At 39.0% G+C, this 24,281-nt stretch overlaps 1 protein-coding gene across 5 annotated transcripts in view; it reads left to right on the top strand.

Moving 5' to 3' along the window:
- Window positions 1-24,281, top strand: part of LOC149222225 (PHAF1 protein At3g51130-like) — a 214,099-nt gene that overhangs the window by 39,879 nt on the left and 149,939 nt on the right. For all 5 annotated transcript variants that reach the window (XM_089385316.1, XM_089385315.1, XM_089385318.1 and 2 more), the window contains one exon: window positions 1,649-1,723. In XM_089385316.1, coding sequence (XP_089241442.1) covers window positions 1,649-1,723 — 75 coding nt within the window. The remainder of the gene's footprint in view (window positions 1-1,648; window positions 1,724-24,281) is intronic.

The following is a 24,281-nucleotide window of genomic DNA, read 5'->3' on the forward strand; positions in this document are numbered from 1 at the left end:
AAACTCTAGTGATATAGTGAACTCTGATGGTACATGAAGCCTCTGACACATCCTCAGGCATGGAGTCTTCAAAAAGGTACACTTTGTTGGTCAACAAGACCTTTATTAGATGCTAACTACTTCCACATATCCCAAATATTGCTAAAGATTATTCATTGTATTCTCCATCTCACTTGCATGAATCTCAAGTTTCTTCAGGAATGGAGTGTGGGAGAGGACATGAATTTCAACATCCTAGAAGTTTTGAAATAGAAAGTTCAAATAAAAAAATTATAAAATGACTTACACAAGAAAACAAAGGTTAAACAAATTAATACTTGAAATTTGTAAATATTATAAGTTTAGGGTACCTTACGGAACTCAACTTTGAAAACTATTGATGTATAGTTTGGGACATGTAATGGTTGATGATGAACATCTAGACCTTCTTTGCCTTCTCATAAATCCTGTGGATTTAATCAAATTTCTCATTCTAGACAAGCGTAAGGCTGGAGGAATGTACAACGTATGGTTATCATATTTGCCTTCCACAATTAGGTCAGTGTCCCTACAAACCTAGGTGTTGGTCGTGATGATTTGAATTTTGGACAACATCTTACTCCGCTTTTCCACATTCAACAACTCTTGAAAACATTTACCCCTTTAGGGCTTACATTGCAATGACATTAATTATATACATGTTTCATTGGTCTTTCTTTTCATAAGAAATGGACACCTATGTACATTCCCATGATCACTCCAAATTTAGTGGGAGCCTATTTGCATATAATGTGTCACCTTCTCACCCACATCCTCCTAACCCTGGATATCAAATGACCTTTCAGGAGGTCTCATATTGGCCTTCTTATTAGTAACATGATGAGATGGCAATGGAGGCTTAGATGATCTAGAGCCTCTTTGTTGCATGGCCTTCCCCTTCAAAGATTACATGTCAGTGTCATCTTGCAAGCTTTTATAGGGGGCAATTAATTCACTTAAACTATTGCCAGATATGATCTCACCCCCTTTCATTCTTTTTCAGAATTTCAACGAAAGCACAAGGTGGGAATTTTGGTTCATTCTGAACCAAGAATTCAGGTGTTCGTGTTGCTTCCCCATAGTCAACTAATGAATCCGTGATGATTAACAAGGAGAAATGCTGGTTTTGCTGTCTTTGTAGTTTAATCACATTTACAATAAAATACAATCCATGTACTTTATTAGAACAATAGGATTTATGCTTTTTTTTGAATTGCCTTTTCTTACAATTTCCAATGTGAAAAATGTATCTGGTGTTTAGATATGTTTCATGACCAGATTCTACAACAGATTGTATTTGGAACTTTGTCCTGGCTGGATCTAGATCAGATGCAGCGATCTGCAGATCCTGGCAGCCTTTGAGCCGGTGTTGGTAACTCAGTATTTAAATCCTAAGGTTTTCATATGCATAAGAGAGTTAGTGGAAGTGTAAGCATTGCTCTATTTTGTAGTTTGGGCAATTAAGATATAGCTTTCTAGCCAAAGTAATATTAAGTTGAATGTATCTTTGTTGTAAGTTCATGATCCTTTACTGTCATGTTTCAAATTTCTCTTGGAATTGCTTCTTCATGAATGGTTCTCTAACTCATGTTTAAATTTACATGGTTTTTTACCCCTTTTTGTATTGTAGGAACCTTTGATGTTTGATATTGTGATCAACTTTCCTGACCTTGGATTTCAACTTCGATTTGAGCCTTGTTCACAGGTGCGTTGTTGGAGTGCATGTACATTTTTAGGCTAGAAAGCACTTTCAAATATTACTCAATCCTTTTTATTGGGATAAAACTATTATATACAGTTGTCACGAGCGAATGTTGAAAAGCTGGTGATTATATTACTCATTTATTGCCCAAATACAATTTTCGAGCTAACATTTTGAATATATTAAATGAGAAGTATATGCAATATAAATGAATGCTCAAGAATATTATACGTTATTGTCAGTTCATGCAATTTAGTGAATGCAGAGAGAGTATTAAATGGTTAATATACTTAAAAAAGGCTGATTAAATTAATAATCCACTAGGGAGAGATTTTATTATCTTTCACGTTGTTAAATGTAACTTTTGAGAAAAGGTTAAAGCTTATAAACAACCCTTGGGTTTTTTGAGGACACTATTTGGAGACTATATGTATTACTATAAATTTAAGATTTCATATTTCAAAGGCTACATATTCCAGATTGCTATTAGATTTATAAAAACAAATCTAAGTGCTAAGTACCAATTACATTTGGAAGTAATGTAAACAAGCAATAGTAGAATAGATTGAAAGGTAACTGATTTGAGATAGTCGAATTTGAATTTCATCAGTGGTAAGTGTTCATATTCTCTAATCTATACTAGGATTTCTAAAGTTTTATTTCATCCTTCAAAGGTCAAGCCTTCAGGCTTCAAATAAACAGAAATATTAGCAGCCAAGCTTTTACCATTGCCTTTGCTATTTTAATTACACCTTATGCTGGTTGACAATTTTGAAACTTATTCTTTATATTAGTTTGCAAGTATAGGTTATTAAAAAAGACAAAACTTCCTGTTCATGCAATCCTTAATAATTAATGGTGCTTGTGGTCATATAAGCCTTGAGTCTTCAATTTTTATTTTTTCTTTTCATGCTTGTTCCATACCCAATGGAGGAATTCATATTTACTCTGGACTGTACATGCTAGATCTGCTTAAAGATAAGACGGTAGCCTCACATGTCATCAATTGTCATCTCTTAACTCAATATTACTGATTGTTACTGTAAAATCTAGCACCCTAATGCAAAGCCTCACCAAACACTCTAGATAAATAGAGTCACCAAGCTCTTAGAGTCATCAGACTCCCGGAGCCACCAGGGCTCTCATAACATTGGATGCATCCAATTCGGCAAGATTAATTGAATAACCACACCAGCTAGTTCCAAAGTCCACCCCAAGACCCATTGACTAATCAATAACCAGCTGAATGATTAATTGATTGAATAATATAAAAAACAAACTACACTTCTTTATGTATGCATGGCCCTAACTTGCCATGTGGCACCCTCTAGAGCCCATGTGGGCCCTAGGGTGCACTTTTCACTGAAAGACACCCAACTATTGCCTTGTCCCTGGAGTTACGTCCCCCATACTCTTTCTGTGGAGTGGGCTTCGCAACCAGCCTTATTTTATTAATATAAAAATATATACAAATTTACAATATTTACTTCTCGACTCATCTGGCCACAGAGCCAAAACCGACATATTAGTATCTGGGTACGATGGCCCCAAAAAATATTTAGATAACTTCATGGGCATGCAGGCCACATAATAAAATATCCAACTCACTAGCCTAATAGTCACAAATATTCGGCTCAATAGCCTTATTCCAAAAGTACATGGATTTACATCATCAAAACAGGTATTTACGTCATCAAGACACGTAGGGGTATTACATTCTTGCCCCCCTTATTTTATGAACCGTCCTCAGTGCATCATATATACAGATATACACATCACATCAATAAAAAAGATGAGGGTATTCTACCCTCATGATTTTTCCCGACTCCCAGGTCGCATCCTTGGGCCTGAGCACAGTCCACTGTACCTTTACCATACCTATGGCTTGATCTCGGAGCACTTTGACCTTGTTGTCGGAAATCCACACTGATTGAACCTGGAAGTCTTCCTCGGGTTCCACTTGAATCGTTTGCCAATCAATAACATGATTAGTGTCGGGAACATATTTCTTAAGCAATGAAATGTGAAATACATCATGAATATGTATAGATGCAAGCAATGCAAGTCCATGTGCAACTGGGCCGCTCCTTTCTAAGATCTCAAATGGCCCAAAATATCTAGCTGCCAGCATAGCACAACTGTCCAACTTCAATGAGATTTTCTTTGCTTTCACTCTTAAAAATACATGTTCCCCAATTTTAAATTCCCTGTTTGTCCCGTTCCTGCCTACATAGCTTTTTTGCCTATCTTGGGGAAAATTTTAAATTCTGCCTAATTTTTGCCAACTGCTCTTCCATATCCTTGAGCAATTATGGACGAACCATGTTTCTGTCCACTGGATTACTTCAACTCATTAGAGTATTACATGTTATGCCATACAAAGCCTCAAACGAGCTCATTTTCAATGATGCTCGATACCCATTATTGTACGAAAATTCTACCATATGTAGGTAGTCCTCCCATTTGGATGGTTTATCCATCATGTATGTGCGTAAAATGTCTTCAATCTTCTGATTTACTTGCTCTGTCTGTCCATCAGACTCTGGGTGATGTGATGCGCTAAAATTTAGATTGGTACCCAATCCTTTAAATTAGCCCATCCAAAATTTGGATTTAAATTTTGGATCTCTATCTGAAATTATTTCCTTGGGCACCCCGTGAAGCTTCGAAATTTTCCGCATGTAAGTATCTGCTATATTCGCTGATTTATGAATTGATTTTACCAGAATAAAATGGGCGACCTTGGTAAGCTTGTTCACTACCACCATTATAGAGTCGTTCCCTCTTGCTGTTTTGGGCAAACTGGTAATAAAATCAATTGATACCACCTCCCACTTCCACTCAGGAATGGGAATTGGTTGAAGCAAACTGGTTGGGTGCTTGTGTTGAGCCTTAACTCTCTAACATTCTAGACATTTGACTATGTAATTAGTAACTTCTTTAAAACGACCAATAAAATTGCTTCTTAATTGGTGTAAGAGTTTTCTTGTACCCTGGGTGATCAACATATGGTACGATGTGCATTCTTGAAGAATTAATTCCTTTAGTCCTGGTATATTCGATACATAAACTTGGCCTTTAAATAAAAGAATTTCATCCCGACCCATTTCAAAATCCTGGTATTTTGGCTATACTGTGCCTTGTTGTAGGTTATTTTTAATCTCTGTATATTGCTGGTCTAAATTTCCAACTTGTGAAATTCTGCTCATTAAATTTGTTCTGCAGCTGCTCACTGCTGTGGCATGCATAATGTGCACTCTTTGGCTGAGTGCTTTAGCCACCCGATTTTCTTTCCCCTTAATATGTTTAATTTCAAAAGTATATTCAACCAACAATTCCAACCTCCTGATTTGTCATGCATGTAAATTTGGTTGTTCAAATAAATGTCACAACCCTTAATGTTTTGTTTGTAATTTGAATTTCTGGCCCATGAGATAATGTCTCGACATTTTAAGTACGTGAAAATAGATGTGAGCTCTAGATCATGATAAACATAATTCTTCTCGTGCTCCTTTAATTTTCTGGACTCGTAGCAGATTACTTGCCCATTTTGCATGAGCACTCAACCCAGTCCTTGTTTACATCCATCCATGCACACCAAAAAATCTGCGTTTGGATTGACAAATTTTAATACTGGGGCTATGATTAATAAAGTTTTTAAACGCTTCAAAGCTGCTTCACATTTAGGGGACCATTCAAATTTTACACCCTTCTTCTGCAATGACACAATCGGGCGTGCTATCTTGGAAAACCCTTTAATGAATCTTCAGTAATGTAAAGTTTTGTAGATGTTCTATGCTAAGAGCAATTTCACTTTTCTCACAGCAATCATACAAGTAGATAAGCAAAATGCAGATAGAACATATAACCAGATCTTACAGAAGACAAATCAGAAACAAGAAAAATGTATGTGTTTGTTTCGGCGGTCAACAGGATGCTTCAACCAGCAAAGTCTCCTTAGGTCAGCCAGCCCAGCATGTGTCACAACAACCCTCCAACCAGTAGATGAGTCAACCCAAGTCAGTTCTACAAAAGTCAACGCTGTCCTGAAAAGTCAACGCAGGGGCAGCAAGCTAAAAGTCAACGCAGCAGCAAAACGGTCAACCCTTTGACCTCGATTTTTGTGCCAAGTAGTATGGCCTTCAAAAATCTAACCTCCCACAAGTTTTCAGCTTGTTTGGACCAAGCGTTGACCAAAGTCAACGCTGGTCAAACTTCTGCGAAACCCTAGCAGCAGAAAAATCTTCTTCGTCCTTCCCACGTGTGGCTGAAATTCGTCCTCCAGGTAGCTCGTACTTTTTAGGATGAGAGAGGAAGATGTGAGTTGTTTTTGTGATCCAATTCTCTCCAACTTTTCCTGTATATATATATCCATCAATGAGGGTGTGTGACACATCTGTTGGGCATGTGAGCCTACATTACAAAACTGGCTGACCTTTGCACATATAATTTATTAAGAATAATAAATTCAAAATATAAGTTCTGCTCATCGGATTAAGACTATTTTTATATGGATTTTACACCTCTCAGAAAGAGGAATCCAACAAAAATATTAGCCTCTTAATCTGAGCATCAGAACATGGAGTTTGGACCTAGTTGTCCAAATTTAACACTCCCTCTCAACTAGGGAGAACTCCATCTATTAGTGCAATTAACATCGTGAGTCATCCCGCCGAAACTTGCTTTGCTGGCTTCTTTATTTCAGAACAGAAGTGGGTCAGTCACAAAGACATCATTCCCCGATTGACATAATCAGTCCAGAGGTCCCAGACCTCACAAATCTTGATCCCAGATCAAGTGGTTGGACCATGCCATCCTAGATAGAGAGTACGGCAATCTCTGATGCGTCCATCAGTCTTTGCTAATAGTCTCTAGCTTTTCCACACCTCATTGGCCAAATGAGAGGTACTTCCCATGAGCCCTGAACTCAATGGGTAGGATGCATACGGGGCACAGATTAAATGAGTGGCGAACCAGCTCAATAATCACAAGGGTGGGGCAGAAGCATTATGAGTGCTTATAGCTCCGAGAAGCTATCCCCAAAGCCCCCCAGAGCTCCCAGAGCTCATTGTCCAACAGGACCCACATCATAGGGTCTTTCCACGACACCAAGACTCTCACGGAAGGTTAGGAACTTGACCTTCCCCAGGGGCTTAGTGAGAATATCCGCGACCTGCTCATCAGTTCCTATATGATCGAGCCTTACGGCGCCTCGCTGTACCATACCCCGGATAAAGTGGTACCTGATATCAATATGCTTGGATCGGTCGTGGAACACAGGATTCTCAGTCATACGAATCCCACTCTGATTATCACAGAGTATTACAGTGGTATATAGCACATGTTGGAACAGCTCACTAAAGAGCTTCCTCAACCAAACTGCTTCACAACAGGCCATACTAGCAGCAATGTATTCGGCCTCCGCGGTGCTCAAAGCCACCGACTTCTGCTTCCTGCTCATCCATGAGATCGAAGTAGAACCAAGATTGAACCAGCATCCAGATGTGCTCTTACGATCCACCACACTGCCAGCCCAATCGGCATCAGTATATCCCCAGAGTATCACACTCCCGGCAGTGTATCTCAGCCATGGTTTATCGTGCCTCGAAGATATCTCAAAAGATTCTTGGCACCAACCCAGTGAAAATGATGAGGCTCAACCATCTGTTGACTCAAAGTATTCACTGCAAAACATATGTCCGGACGGGTGTTCACTAAGAACATCAAAGCTCCTATGAGTTGACGATACTCAGTAGGATTGGCCAAGATAGGCCCTGCAGCGCTGGCACTCAACTTCTTAAAGTTGAGTTCCATTGGTGTCGACACGGACTTACAGTCCACCATCCCAAATCTTTCCAGAAGCTTCACAATATACTTTCCTTGAGAAAGGAAAATCTCTCCAGGTCTCTGCCAGACCTCCAGGCCTAGGAAATAGTGCATCAGTCCTAGGTCTTTCATCTCGAACTCAGCAGCAAGCTCCCTCTTACATTGATGAATGAGAGGGTCATCACCTGTCAGGAAGAGGTCGTCCACATACAGCACTAGAATGAGAGGCTTTCCTTCCTCAACCTTAAAGTAAAGGTTTGGATCAGCATTGCTTCGAGTGAAGCCCAGCTTCATCAAGTAACTATCCATCCTCTCATACCAAGCTCTGGGTGCTTGCTTTAACCCATAGAGGGCTTTCTTCAACCTGCAGACATAAGTGTCTCGATCTTGAACTTCAAATCCCAGAGGTTGTTCTACATACACCTCTTCCTTTATTGCACCATGCAGAAAAACAGTCTTGACATCCATCTGATGAAGACTCCATCCTTGCGTAGCAGCAAGGGCTATGATGGATCGAATGGTGGTATATCGAGCCACAGGTGCAAATATATCGTCATAGTCAATTCCTTCCTTTTGAGAGAAGCCACGGGCAACAAATCTTGCCTTAAACTTTTCAGCACTCCCATCAGATCCATGTTTAATCTTGTAGAGCCATTTAGCGGTGACAACAGATTTGTCCTTCGGTCTCGGGACCACATCCCAGACATCATTCTTCATAATAGCCTCATATTCTTCATGCATAGCATCCTTCCAGACTTGATGCTTGATGGCTTCTTCAAAAGATCCAGGTTCAGATTGTATAATAGTACTCATGGCAGCTAGATACCCTTGGTATCTACACGGCTTCTTGCTTTCTCGGAATGTTCCCCTTGGGGCAGCATGACCCTCAGCATCTTCGAGGGTGTCCCTGAGCCATGATGGCCTCTTTCCTAGAGAAGGGGAAGGATCAATAGGGTCCATTGGCTCTTCAACATCAGGCATAGTCTCATCCTGGGGTTCTTCCAGATTTCCAGGTCTTTCTTCATGGTTTTCTTCAGATCTAGGAAGATCTACTACTTTCTTCAGGGAAGCATCTTCGTCAAAAGTGACATCATGGCTTATCTCTACTTCCCTTTGACCAGGTACATAGACTCTATATGCCTTAGAAGTCTCACTGTAGCCCACAAACATTCCTTTCTTCCCAGTAGCATCCAGCTTACTTCTCTTTTCTTTCGGCACATGAAAATAGACAGGACATCCAAAAATTCTAAAATGTGAGACATCAGGTTTCTTACCAGAGAAAACCTCTTCGGGAGTTTTGGAGTCCAAAGCGGAATGAGGGCATCGGTTTTGAATGTACACAACAGTATTTGCAGCTTCTCCCCACAGAAACTTTGGAAGACCCTGGTCACATAGCATGGCACAGGCAGCTTCCACAATAGTCCTATTCTTGCGTTCAGCAACACCATTCTGCTCAGGAGTATATGCAGTGGTAGTCTCCCTCTTAATGCCAGCTTCTCTGCAAAAGTCTTTGAACTCATTTGACTCATATTCAGTGCCATTGTCAGTCCTCAAAATCTTGATCTTCTTTCCGGTCATATTTTCCACCAAGGCTTTGAAGGTACGGAACCACATGAAAGCCTCATCCTTCTTCTTCAAGAAGTATATCCAGGTTTTGCGAGAGAAGTCATCAGTAAATGTCATATAGTAAGAACAACCCCCCAGGGATGTTACAGGCAACATACCGGAAAGATCAGAATGGACCAGTTGCAATATCTCAGATGTCTTTGTGACACTTGAGGGGAAAGGTCCCCTTGTATGTTTTCCTTCAGCACAGCCCTTACATACACCTTTATGATTATTTCCAAAATCAGGCATTCCTGTCACCACCTTCCTTGCTTCGGGAAGAGCCTTGTAATGAAGGTGTCCAAATCTACGGTGCCATAGTTCGGTTTGACGGATAGTATCACAAGTCATAGCTCCCAACGGACTCCCTCCAACCTGGTAGAGTGTACCAACTCTAAAACCAATTGAGATAGCTTCCTTGAAGCTCTTCTTCCACATGAGTACCTTTCCATCAGAGAAAGTTACATTGAATCCTTTGTCTTCCATGGCAGATACAGACACAAGGTTCTTCTTCAATTTGGGTACATAGAGTACATCTTGTAGATGGAGGACTTGTCCTTGAGACAAGTGGAGGGTCACAGTCCCGGTCCCTTTCACAGGATAAGTGGCATTATCCCCAAGGGTAATTTCTAGATTAGTATCCCTTTCAACCATGTCAGAAAGTGCTTCCTTGAATCCGGTGATGTGTCTTGAGGCACCACTATCGATTAGCCAAACATCCATAGTGTCGGGCGGAGATGTAGCTGAGAGAACAGATATTAGAATATACTTATTTCTTTTATCAACAACATTAGACTCCTCATACCTGGTATTTCTGGTCCTTTTAGAAGGTGGATGGTTTCCTTCAAAGTGAGCCTTCCTCTTTCCTTTGGATTTGTCATTTCTTTGATTCCCATTCCTTCGGTTGTTGTTGTTGTCGTCACTATCGGGAGAATTCTTCTGGAAGGGGCATTCTCTAGCATAGTGTCCAGTCCTATGGCAGGTGAAACATTTTCCCTTCTTCTTTTGAGTCTTAGTCCTTCCTTTGTCCTTTGAACCACCAGAGTTCTTCTTTCGGGAATGAGCAACATAGGCAGCATTTCTTTCATTATCAAATTCCTTCATCCTTGTTTCTTCTTGCATACATCTAGACAGAAGCTCATCAAAGTTAGGGATGGTATTATTGTTGAGAATGGTAGTTGTGAATACTTGCCATTCATATGGAAGTCCTCCAAGTGCGGTGAGAACCATCTCACGATCAGCTATTGTCTCCCCAATAGCTAGCAGATTGTTCCTGGTTTCGGTCAACTTCATAAAGAAGGTTTGAATAGACTCGTCTCGGCCCTTCTTCATATTCTTCAACTTGTTCTTGAGGAATAGCACTTGGTTCACATTGTTTACTCGGAACATAAGTATCAGTTTGTCATACATCTCCTTGGATGTGCCTAGTTCAGATATGTAGGCAACCAGACTCTTATTTATGGATTCCCTGATCAGCAGTTTTGCTCTGATTTCTCCCTTCTTATATTTGTGTTTAACAGCAGCAGAGGCATTTGATGGAGGTTCTTGAATCTTCCCTGTCACATGATCTAGGAGATCATGATCTTCTAATTTGAGATCTAATAACATCTTCCAGGCATGGAAGTCATCACTTCCAGTCAGCTTGTCATTCTCCCTGAATTCAAGCTTAGAGGAATCCATTTCCTTCGATGATGATTGCTATAGATAGAGTTTGTCTTCACCTCAGCTCTGATACCATGTAAAGTTTTGTAGATGTTCTATGCTAAGAGCAATTTCACTTTTCTCACAGCAATCATACAAGTAGATAAGCAAAATGCAGATAGAACATATAACCAGATCTTACAGAAGACAAATCAGAAACAAGAAAAATGTATGTGTTTGTTTCGGCGGTCAACAGGATGCTTCAACCAGCAAAGTCTCCTTAGGTCAGCCAGCCCAGCATGTGTCACAACAACCCTCCAACCAGTAGATGAGTCAACCCAAGTCAGTTCTACAAAAGTCAACGCTGTCCTGAAAAGTCAACGCAGGGGAAGCAAGCTAAAAGTCAACGCAGCAACAAAACGGTCAACCCTTTGACCTCGATTTTTGTGCCAAGTAGTATGGCCTTCAAAAATCGAACCTCCCACAAGTTTTCAGCTTGTTTGGACCAAGCGTTGACCAAAGTCAACGCTGGTCAAACTTCTGCGAAACCCTAGCAGCAGAAAAATCTTTTTCGTCCTTCCCACGTGTGGCTGAAATTCGTCCTCCAGGTAGCTCGTACTTTTTAGGATGAGAGAGGAAGATGTGAGTTGTTTTTGTGATCCAATTCTCTCCAACTTTTCTTGTATATATATATCCATCAATGAGGGTGTGTGACACATCTGTTGGGCATGTGAGCCTACATTACAAAACTGGCTGACCTTTGCACATATAATTTATTAAGAATAATAAATTCAAAATATAAGTTCTGCTCATCGGATTAAGACTATTTTTATATGGATTTTACACCTCTCAGAAAGAGGAATCCAACAAAAATATTAGCCTCTTAATCTGAGCATCAGAACATGGAGTTTGGACCTAGTTGTCCAAATTTAACAAGTAATACCCAACTAGGCCCATAAAAAATCTGACTTTTGTAACATTATTTGGTGTTGGCCTTTCTCTGATAGCTTTAATTTTCTCCAGGTCCACATCTATTCCCTCTATTGAAATAATGTGACCTAATGTATTTTCTTATGGTAAAATGACCATTTACTTAGTTTAGCATACAATTGATGCTCCCCAAGTCCTTGTAGGACCAATTTCAAATGTTGTTGATGTTCTACTTCAGATTTAAAATATATCATAATATCATCAAGAAAAACAATGACAAATATATCCAAATATTCCCTGAAGATTCCATTCATTAAACACAAAAACTTTCGGTGCATTGGATAAACCATGTTGACACCTAGCCCTTGTGATTGGGTAAATATATGTAAATAAATAAATGAGAAATATGAACAGTCATTGGGAGATAAACTGAACAGTCTCTCCCTCATGTATATAACAGACCTACCTGTTGGAATAGAAAATACGAATCAATTTTTGCTTTGTGGAGTTACTGCCTGGCCTGACATGGTATCAGAGCCAGCTCCTTTTTTAGCTCTCATGCTCCTTGGAACTCCTCTGTCTGTCTGCCAAAAGGCATCTGTCCATGAACGTTTGCTGTTCTGCCATATTCCATTTATAAGACTTTTACCATGAACGTTTGCTGTTCTGCCATATTCCATTTATAAGACCTGCGCCTGTCAATCCACAGTGACTCTCTGATCTTGCGACATCTCTCCTGTCAAGAACCAAAATCCGAAATGATGGCATGTCTTCCGCCCTCACCGTCTTTCCGTAGACCTCAATTTTCAAGAATCGTTTTTCAAATCATCCATAGCCAAAGCAAGCGCGCTTGAATAGCTAACCTGTGGCTGATTTCTCTTTGCCGTAATCCAATTTTAAATATGCGCTGGTCGAAATTTGGAAACCTGTGCATTAAAAATTGTTGGTCGTTCATCTATACGTTGATTCATTGTGCTGCTCATCCATGCTACGATGGTAGATTTGGTATGTATGGTGTGCGTCATTGATGTGAAGATTAACTGTATCCAGTGAAGATTAACTGTATGTATAGCCTGTTGCATTGAGCCCCTTCCTCGGTCGAGAACTTCTGTTTTCCGTGTTGATGCGTTGAGACCATGCAATTGTGAAAATCCTTGTGGAGACTTGTTGGCGCCCGAGCTAAGCCTTCCACTCTTGCGCGGTACCTAAAACGACTACCTCGCGGTATCTGCCCGAGCTGCCTTCATTGCGATATCTGCAAACAGAGACTCTTTAAACAGAGGCAACGGTGAGCCCTGCATTCCGCCTTCTTGCTGGGTCCTCATTACTCCTCGTGTGCTGTGCGTTGTTTTCCCTATTGTGAAAGAACAACTAAGGCCTCAAGAACTCCACGCCTTCGTCAAATGCATTGAAACTTGGACTCAAAAATTGAGAGAACAATACTTTTATTAGTAGACTCATATTTAATTAAAATGCTATGGGCGTTTACCAATGAATTTGTTTTCATCCATAAAATTGCATAGCATATGTGACAATCGTTGTGGGGTTTGTATACTTATTGGTTCTAAATCAAGCAAGAAAAGGCGTGGTATTGAGAGTCAAATACGTCTGGACTACGTTCTTTGGTTTGTTTAGTGGACGCAGTGCTGTTGAGGGTATTTTATACTGCCATATTTTGTGCTTTAACATTGTGTAGAAGCATGCAAATTGATATTTGAATCTGCTGTACCATTATATCAGAACTATATTTTTTTCCATTAAGAGTAAAAGTTTTGCAGCAGAAGTTTTTTTCGCTACAGAATGCATTCAATCATATCCATGGTGGGAATATTTCTCACTGGCAAGGAGAACTATCCTGAATGGTCCCGAATGACAAAACACACCCTCATTTTCAATGAGTTGTGGAAAGGAGTGTGTGTCGGGGAAGGAGACAATGACCCAGTACAACCTACCTCAGACAAAGAGCTCATCATTTGGGAAAACAAGAATAGCAAAGCTTATGCATTAATTGTAGCATTCGTAAATGAAGAGGTGAGTCGCCATATTTCGTCATATTCAACTGCCTTTGAAGCCTTACAAAAGCTGAAAGAACTCTATGACTCACATTCTGCACTTGAAGTTGTTCAACTCATGATTAAACTCTTCACTCTTGAACTGCAAAATAATGATCCTCTTGCTCTTGCATCTGAAGTAAAGTCTATAATGCATGGTATCAAATCTACTAAGGTTGAATTGGATATTCCTCTTAACGCTTTTCTCAAGGCACTTTATCCTACTTACTCCAATTATCTTAGAGTCATTGCAAGCAAATGGAAATCTCAAAGATATAACCTTTGACTCTCGTGAAAAGGTTTGCTGAAAGAGAGAAAGCTTTTGGAAAGAAGACAACCCCTGAATCTTTTGAAGAGACTGTGTGCCTTGCTCATAAAGAAAAGCATCTTGCTCAAGATTCTACAAGAGGAAGAGGTGGACGAAGAGGAAGAGGAAGATATTTCAGAGGCGAGGGGGTAGACATTCTCAAGGAGAAAAGGCAAATTTGCACTGCATTCGCTGCAAAAGAAATGGATCACATGATGCCTCTACATGCAAACTACCATGGGACAAAATTGAGCAGAAAAGAAACCAACAGAAAGGTAAAATTGATGATACAGACAAAGGTAAAGCAACTGAATCCGCTCACTATGTTGTGGCACAATGTAACATTGGAGTAAATGAAGATTTATTTAATGCTTCACTTGCTTCTTGGAAAAATGATTGGTTGCTTGATTCAGGAGCAACCTACCACATGACTCATAGTAAAGATTTTTTTGAAGATTTCACTGACAATATTGATGGAGCAGTATACTTTGCAGATCAATAAAAAATCAAGCCATCAGGGCTCGGCACAATCAGGCTTAAACTGCCTGTTCTTCCAGACTTTCTTCTGGATCATGTTCTATATCTCCCACAGCTCAAGAGAAACTTGCTGTCCTTGGTCCACATCCACTAGCAAGGTCACTCCATTCATATGTTTGATTGCAAGCTTGAGGTAAGAAAAGCATTTGATCACTCACTTGTCATGAGGGGAATAGAAGAAGAAAGGCTTCTCAAACTACAAGGAACATCTGCTCATGCACAACATTTCTCATACAATTCTCATCATGAAGAAGGTACACTTCCATCAAGTTTATTATGGCATGCTAGATTTGGACATTTGAACTATGACAGTCTCTGCTTATTGAAGAAAAATGGTGTTGCTAGTTTGCCTACAATTCCTAGGAAACTTAAGCAATGTGATTCTTGCATTCTAGGAAAGCATAGCAAACAGTCTTTTCATGATTCACATTCAAGAGCACATAGGAAACTTGAACTCATTCATTCAGATTTATGTGGTTCAATGCTTGTTCCTTCTGCAAATGGAAATAAATATATCATGACATTTATTGATGACTACACCAGAATGTGTTGGGTTTATTTATTGAAGAACAAATCTGATGCTTTTCAAACATTCAAGAATTTTCATAAATGGATTGAAAATGATGCACAATCTCATATTGGATCTATTCGCACTGATAATGGAAAAGAATACACATCAAATGAATTTGAAAACTATCTTCGCCAACATGGGATCAAACATCAAACAACTGTGCCTTATAATCCCCAAGAGAATGGTGTCGCTGAAAGAATGAATAGGACAATCTTAAATATGGTACGATCCATGCTTTTCTTCAAAAATGTAAAGATAATGTTTTGGGCTGATGCTGTTCTATGTGCTGCATATATAAAGAATAGATGTCCATCTAATGCTATAAGAAACAAGACTCCTTATGAAATGTGGTATGGACATGTTCCTTCGGTAAAACATCTCAGGGTCTTTGGTTCCACCTGTTATGCTTTGATGCCAAAGGTACATAGAAACAAACTTGGTGCTGGAAGTCGTAAGTGTATCTTCCTGGGATATTCAAACACCTCCAAAGCATATCGTCTCTATGATGAAGTAAATAAGAAGTTTGTTGTATCTAGAGATGTAATTTTTCTTGAATCATCCAAAACTGACAATGTTGTTGAGCGGCAACTTGATCGCTTGGATAGATTCGCAAAAACAAAATCATTTCAAGAATTTGATAATTAGATTCCACATCTTGAAGGGGGATTTCTATACTAGATCAACATGTGGAATCTTCTTCTGAAGAACACTCTCCCCCGCATGAAACTCTAACAACGGATGATGCTTTAAGTGATGTAATTGATAGAATTGGGAGACTCAATCTTGATTCAGTTCCAACTCAATCAACGGAGTAGCCTGGACCATCTCAGAAAGGTCCCCCAAAGTGGCTGACAAAGACACTTGAAAGTGTTCATCCTGATGAAGTTGGAAAGATAGGAACCAGAAATTCAAACCAGCAAAATGGAGGTGATGTAGATGACTCTAATTCACCTGTTGATATGGATGTTTCTTATGATTGTGAATTGAACTTGTCTACAGATTTTGAACCAACTTCCTTCAAAGAAGCTGCTTCTCATGATGAATGGAAAGAAGCGATGCAAAAGGAGTATGATGCCCTCATAAAGAACGACACTTGGAAGCTGGTTGATCCTCTATTTGGAACCAAACCAATTGGCTACAAGTGGGTCTACAAGAACAAGTATAAAGCTGATGGCTCACTTGACAAGCACAAAGCTAGGCTTGTGGCAAAAGGTTTTGCACAGAAGGAAGGGGTCGATTATGAGGAGACTTTTGCCCCCACAGCAAAATGGGCTACCATCCGGACACTCTTTGCACTAGCAGCTCAGAACGGTTGGAAAGTCCATAAAATGGATGTAAAAACTGCTTTCTTGAATGGAGATCTAAAAGAGAATGTTTTTATGTCCCAACTTGAAGGATTTGCTGTGAAAGGACATGAACATAAAGTATGCAAACTTGTGAAGTCATTGTATGGCCTCAAACAAGCACCGCGAGCCTGGTATGAAAAAATAACTGAGCATCTTCTGAAACTCAATTTCAAACATTTTGATCTTGATGATGCAACTTTATTTGTCAAGAAAGTTGGCAAAACAGTTGTATATCTTGTGGTATATGTAGATGATCTTTTGATGACAGGGAACAATGAAAGCTACATTGCATCCATAAAGAAGGAATTGGGGAAAAGTTTTGAAATGACTGATTTGGGCTATGTTCATTACTATCTTGGCAGAAGTAACCCAACATCCAAAGTCCATATTTCTTTCTCAAAAGAAATACATTAGAGATTTGTTGAACAGGTTTGGCATGACAGAGTGCAATCCTCTTACTACTCCAATGGAACAAAACTTAAAGCTCACATCTATGGAAGGAAAAGAATTTGAGGATGCAACAAAGTATAGATAGCTTGTAGGAAGTCTCAACTACCTAACTACTTCCAGACCAAACATTTTGTTTGCTGTTGGAATCCTCTCCAGGTTTATGCAAAAGCCTTGTGAGGGACATTGGTCTGCTGCAAAAGAGGTTTTAAGGTACTTGAAGGGAACTCAAGACTTTGGAATCAAGTATACACAGGTAGACGACTTCAGCTTGATTGGATACTCTGATTCAGACTTCGATGGAGACAAGGAAACTGGAGTATCAACTTTAGGATATGTTATGAGTCTTGGATCAGGAGCTGTCTCCTAGAGATCATGCAAACAAATCAGTTCCAACAGATTCTACAACAGAAGCAGAATACGTGGCAGCAGCTGAAGCAACAAAAGAAATTGTGTGGCTCAGGAAAATTCTTGAAGATTTGCATGTAAAACAAGTACAATGAACTCCACTCATGATTGATAATACCTCTGCAATAAAGTTGGCCAAGAACCCAAAGTTCCATGATCGAACGAAGCACATCAATACTAAATATCCTCTGATTCGACATCATGTTGAGGCCAAAACAATTCATCTCCGTCATTGTTCCACAAATGAGCAAATTGCAAACATCTTCACCAAAGCGCTTGGAAGAGAAAAGCTTGAACGATTCAGAATGATGCTTGGACTCACCAACATCCCTTCAGATTAAGGGGGGGAATGTTGACACCTAATCCTTGTGATTGGGTAAATATATGTAAATAAATAAATGAGAAATATGAACAGTCATCGGGAGATAAACTGAACAGTCTCTCCCTCATGTATATAACAGACCTACTTGATGGAATAGAAAATATGAATCAATTTTTGCTTTGTGGAGTTACTGCCTGGCCTGACAAACCAAAAGGCACCATTACAAAATCATAGTGCCCATAAGGAGTTCGAAATGTTGTTTTACAGATATATTCTTTAATCCACAATTGGTGATATCCTCGACTCAAGTCAATTTTAGAAAATATTTTTACCCCACGGCGCCGATCAAACAGATCATCAAATTTTCGGCAATGGGCATTTATTTTTAATAATGACTTTATTTAATTTCCGAAAATCAATACATAGTCGTAGTGTACCAAATTTCTTTTTAACAAAAGAACTAGAGCACCCCATGGTGGTACACTAAGGTCTATATTGTTGAAGAATGTAAGTAGTGTCGGTCTTCATAACTGTATTTGAGTCATGATGTATTATATTTATCAAAAGAAAGAAAAAGAAATTTTATTATTAAATAAATTGACTTATTAAATCATGGGTTTCATGCTTGGGTTAATTTTTTTAGGTTAAAGTCTCCATTGAAGACTTCTAGTGTTTATGTCAAGTGTCCTTGTCCATGTCACAATGTAAAGAAAACTTCGTGGGAATTATTTGTCAAGAAAGAAAATTATTTTAATGTAAATTAGGTTAATTAGGCCTCCTCCACCTAGTCGGCCTCAAGGAAGGTCAAGTTGGCCTCAAAGGAAGAATTCGATCACTTAGAAGGACTATATATAAGCAACAACTCGACTCATTAGGGAGGACACACACAACAAGTTCAGATTGCAGTAGCTTGAAGCAGAAAAAGGTACGAATTCCAAGGAAGAAGGAAAAGGCTAGCGAAGGAAAAGGAGGTCATTATCTTGTTGAGGTCAAAATTCTCTCTCTCTTATCTCACACGTGCGAAGGAACTGGAGCTACAGGAGGGCCGAAATTGTAGTCTTGAAGCTGGACCGAAATTCTGATGCAATAGGTCGAAAATCTTTCTTTGATGCAATATTGAAGCAATGTTGATGCAGTATTGTTGCAATTGATTTGAAGGTTGGAAGAACAGTTTGAGGATTGTCTTGGTGGAGGAGGAAGGTCTATTGGTCTAGGGTCTTGGTCTATCTCATTTTGAATCACTGAAGGAAGAGTTCTTGACTGGGTTTTCTCCTATATAGGGGTTTTAGCCCTAGTTGTCCGCCTACATCTGGTGTCCCTAATCTTCATGTTTTTTTTTGATAATTGCTTGATGAAACAAAGATAAAAGAAGAACATAAGAGTATCACAAGTAATTATCAACATAAGAAAATCTTTCTGCCTTTCTGATTTTCTAACATGGTATCAGAGCTAAGGTGAAGAAGAAGGAAAAAGGCAGGTCAAAGATCTATTAAGGAAAATGAGATCAAAGAAAGGTCATTAAGGAAAAGGATCATATAAAGAGACAAGCCTACTATCTACAGGAACTATGACAAACTCAATGAAGGGAGAAAACAAATTAGAAGGAGCCTCCAACTACAGGGCCTGGAAAAAGAGGATAGACCTCATTCTCGAAAAGAACAAAGTTTTGGATCTCGTTCAAGGAAAAATCAAGAAGCCTACTGATGAATCAAGTGATGCAGAGAAAGCAAAGTTTAGAGAAATTGAAATCGTGGCTATGAACCTAATAGTGGATGGAGTTAAGGATAACCTAATTCCATACATATCCAACATAAATTCCGCTCAAGAAATGTATGAGGCTCTCTCCAAATTATTCACAATCAAGAACATTGGTCAAATAGCAAGCCTCAAGAATGAACTAAGAATTGTTAAGATGACAAATGATGATACCGTTTCATCATATTTTATAAGGATATCTAGAATCAGAGATGAACTCCAAGCAATAGATGAAGTTGTCCCAGAAAAGGAGCTCGTAATTACTGCCCTTCTAGGACTACCAAAATCTTGGAGTGCCTTTCCATCAGGACTTAACAGTTGGAAGGATACTCCAACATTTGAACAAATGTGGAATGCATGTAGTCAAGAATAAGCCAAAATATCATTAGTAAACAAGGAGGAGGAGGAAGAAAAAACACCTCGAATTCCTATTCTGCTCATCACAAGAAGAAGGGAACCTTCAAGAAGTTCAAAGGACCAAAGAAGAAAGTGGACCTATCCAAAATCGAATGTTACAACTATCACAAGATGGGTCACTACAAAAGCCATTGTCCAGAGCATCCAAGAAATAAGAAAAGAGCGAGGGAACATGCGAATGTTGCTGATGAAGATATACCTAAGAAGAACAAGACCGAAGAATCAGAAGACAAGGACTTATACTACTAAGTCCTCTCTCTCTCACATAACCCTCTTAGTCTTTTATTTTGAATTTTTTTCTGTTATGTGTTGATCTCTAGAATTTGTAGGTCTAACAGAGCTTGCTAGAACACCTTTTATTTTGATAAAATTGTAGGTATCTTTAAGATTGGATTAAAAGGGAGCCCTCACCATTTTACCAAAGATAAGTATCTTACTTGTCTTATCTTTAATGTTTGGTTTCCCTTTCTTATCAAGATGCGTTTGTATTGTATGCTAATAACATTTTCTTTATATTTTCCTTGGTTAGGAAAGCTTGCAGAATGCACAAAAATTATGGAGGAGACTTCAGAGAATAAACTTGAAGCATGAAAGGAGTTATGTTGCAGAGGAAGCTCTTCAAAAATTGGTGTCATACAAGGTTTGTTAAGGAACAACTTGAGGAATGTCTTGAACTATAAACTTTGCTATAAAGTTCTCTTTATGCAAAAGGTATGATCATTGTTTTTTTTCTTAAATTTGCTTTACATTACTAACATCGTTATGTCTAGGTTTTTGAATCATAAAGATTCTTGTTAGGGTGATTAATCATTAGATTGAAATTTGAATCTACCCTCATTATATATCATTCTTGTGGAACCCTAAAAAGGCTCACTGTAAAACCCTAACCCAAGGGTATGGCGATGCTAATATTGAAACCCTAATCTACTTAGGGTGGTTGATGAAATCTAGAATTCCTATTCTTTTGATGTTTTTGGAATTGTTATAGAAACCCTAGCCCTTTAGGGTTTATTGTTAATATCTAAGTCATGTATTGAAACCCTAGATCTTTAGGGTTTGGTAATTTAGGGTTTATGAACTAATCATGTATAATATCTATAGCAAGGTCCTATAAATGAATTATTAGGTATTTGTTTGCGTGTCTGATCGAAACCCTAGCCTAATCAAAATTGTTATATGTCTAACTCTGATGTATTGATATTGGTGTGTATTGCTAGTGCATGAAATCCTAGATATGTATTTGCAAGTATGCTGACCTAATTATTGATGCTCATAGATTGTGAATTCTAGGGTTTGTAACAAAGCCCTAGTAATTGATATTCTAGGATATGATAATATTGTTTTTTGATATGATTTAGTTTTGATGATAAAATCTAGGGTTTGCAAACAAACCCTAGTAGTGTCTAACATTGTTGAAACCTTAGATGCATGGTAGGATTGTTATTAACTGCTAATATCTAAGGCTTTGTGTCTCAAAGTTGGAATCTAGGGTTTGTAGTAAATCATAGTAGAGTTTGACATATCTCTGAAAGTAATATTGAGGTCCTAGATAGAATGAGACTGATTTCTTGATTGAGTTGCTTTATATTGTAGTCAAAGGGTTTATGACAATAACCCTAGCAAGAAGTATGTGTTTCTTGCTGATCATGAACCTAACTAGGTGTTTGATGTCTAAAGTCTAATTGCTTCCATTATAACTTCATGCTTTTGTATTTGGTTGTACTTGCTGTTTAAGTTGTTCAGGTACATAATCTTCAGGATGTTGATATTGGTAAAGGAAGTTATGATGATAACTGTGATATTGTAAGAAGGAATGAAGCCATGATAGGTTCTCTGATGTTATAGAAGAAGTGGTTGATCTTCCCAAGTTAAGAGGGAGCATGGTTAGAAGAAAATAGCACATTGCCCAATTAAGAAGGAGGGCATATTATTATGGTCATGATGGATACCTTGAAAAAGAAATCAAAAAAATAAATGAAAGTACCACAATGAATTGAGGATGTCTTGACATTGCTGAAGAAATGAAAGAAGAAACGTTTCCAATTGGTTGCATATGAATAACTTGATATAAGTGGCATTAGGATGATTGAAAACCTCGAAGGTTTGTGTTTACTTGTATATGTATATTTGAAAGTTTATTGTTGATTAGGATTTGTGTTTGAACAGGTAAATCTCTCCATGAAGAAGGATGAACACTTGGGAAGCATGCTTGGACAAATGGATATTAGGGAGAGATGAAGCATCTAATGGCGAATGCTTGGGAGGACATCTGGCCGGCTTATGTGTGTTTGATGTCTAGATCCCAAAAAGGGAGGGTAGCGTTGGTCTTGGAGCTCTGACCTTGGATACACACTTAGATCCTTGGGTTGATGGTTAGTTAGTAAGCTCGATGGTACCTAAACTGGCTGAAAGCTTTAGTCCATCTTAGTCCCACCCAGATAGATTACCCTGGTCAGGAATCTAGTCTGCAACATTGAGTGTGCTAGAACTCTTTGTAGTTCATTTTGGAGATCTTCCATGTACCTCTATAGATTTAGGTAATTATGGGTACCTCCCTAGTTAAGAGGGAGTGTTGAAGAATGTAACTAGTGTTGGTCTTCATAATTGTTTTTGATTCATGATGTATTATATTTATCAAAAGAAAGAAAAATAAATTTATTATTAAATAAATTGACTTATTAAAGCATGGGTTTCATGCTTGGGTCAATTGTTTTTCGGTCAAAGTCTCCATTGAAGACTTCTGGGTTTTATGTCAAGTGTCCTTGTCCATGTCACAATGTAAAGAACCCTTTTTGGGAATTATTTATCAAGAAAGAAAATTATTTTAATGTAAATTAGGTCAATTAGGCCTCCTTCGCGAAGTCGGCCTCAAGGAAGGTCAAGTCGGCCTCAAAGGAAGAATTCAATCACCTAGAATTCAATCACCTGGGAGGACACACACAGCAAGTTTGAATTGCAGTGGCTGGGAGCAGAAAAATGTATGAATTCCAAGGAAGAAGACGGAAAGGGCTAGCGTATGTAATGTTCCTAATAAAATTTTTATCGCAATAACCAAAGACATGCAAATAAATTCAACACAAATAATTTCAGTTAACACCCATGAAACAAAAAATGCTGCCAGAACGCCAAAATGGGCAATTTTATTATATATAGATATGCTAGAGTACAATGGAAAATGGAAGGAGTGCACCAGGGCTTGCTCAAAATATCAGTGCCCAATTGTTGTTGAAGTCTATCCTCCAGAAATCTGCGCTGGCCCAGTATTTCTGCACTGGTGGCTGTCTCGAGACCCTGATTCGACCCCTCGTACCTGCCCATAAAATTCTGTAAAATTAGAGCTGAGATCCTTGTCAAAATCCTAGAAAGGGTTTACCCAGATTTTGACCCTCCAAATTCGACCCCCAAATGGCTTGGCCCTTCTCCACAACCAGAAAATTCGACTTGTAGCAAAGAATGATGTTTTCTGCTCTCAAAACACTATAAACCTTCCCAAAATCACCTTCCAACCAAAATCTGGACAAGCCAACACCTTAATCCTTCACCCAAGATTCACCACACTTAGCACTCACAAGTGACTGCACATGCTTATTGATGATGATGTAGTCCCTATGTCCAGAAATTCGTACTGAGTGAGGGGCTTCCTCTTCTCTTGCAACTCCTCCTTTGATTGGAAGTTGGCCAAGAAACACCCGAGCAACAATGTAATTCCCAACTCTGGCACCACTCTTCCTCAATGATTGCATGGTTTCTCCTTCCGCGTCCTAGCTGCACCAGAATGGCGTGGTACCTATGTGATGTTTCTCTCCTAGCCTCCAAACAAAGATAAAAGCCTTCCTAAGGTGGCACTCAAAGTCCACCGAAGAAAGTTTGAGCTTCACTCCTTGGGAAGCTCTTGTGCTAAACAACACTTGTAACTGAGATGAATAGCTAGAGCACAATTGATTATTAAAATGTCAAAAGCCCTAAATGATGTTTCTTCCCTCTTATTTATACTTGCTAGCCCTTGGTCTCATGTGGCCCCCCCTATGACTTCGACCTCCCTTAGGCAATTCGAACTCTCTACCAAGTGCGTATTATTTTGTGGGAAGGTGGCCCCCACATTCCAATAAAAAGATTTCGACCCACATTTCTTAAGTATTTTCTCCAAAATTGCCTTTAGGCAAAAATGCCAAAATTTATAAAATTGGGTTCTCCTTCCTTAGTAAAATATTTAGGAAGGGACATTATAGTCCTCCCCTTCCAGATGTTGCTTGTCCCCAAGCGGCTGCAAGGTTGGATGTTGCAATATTTGCTCACTTTCCCACGTAGCATCCTTTTCTGGCAGATTTTCCACTTGACCAAATGCTCTCTGATTACCTAGTTCCTCAATCTCCTCTCCTGGGTCTCCAATATGGACTC

This window comes from Pinus tabuliformis, chromosome Q, assembly GCF_031772625.1.
Source record: "Pinus tabuliformis cultivar Carrire ecotype Pingquan chromosome Q, CPIR1, whole genome shotgun sequence".
NCBI classification, from domain to species: Eukaryota; Viridiplantae; Streptophyta; class Pinopsida; order Pinales; family Pinaceae; genus Pinus; species Pinus tabuliformis.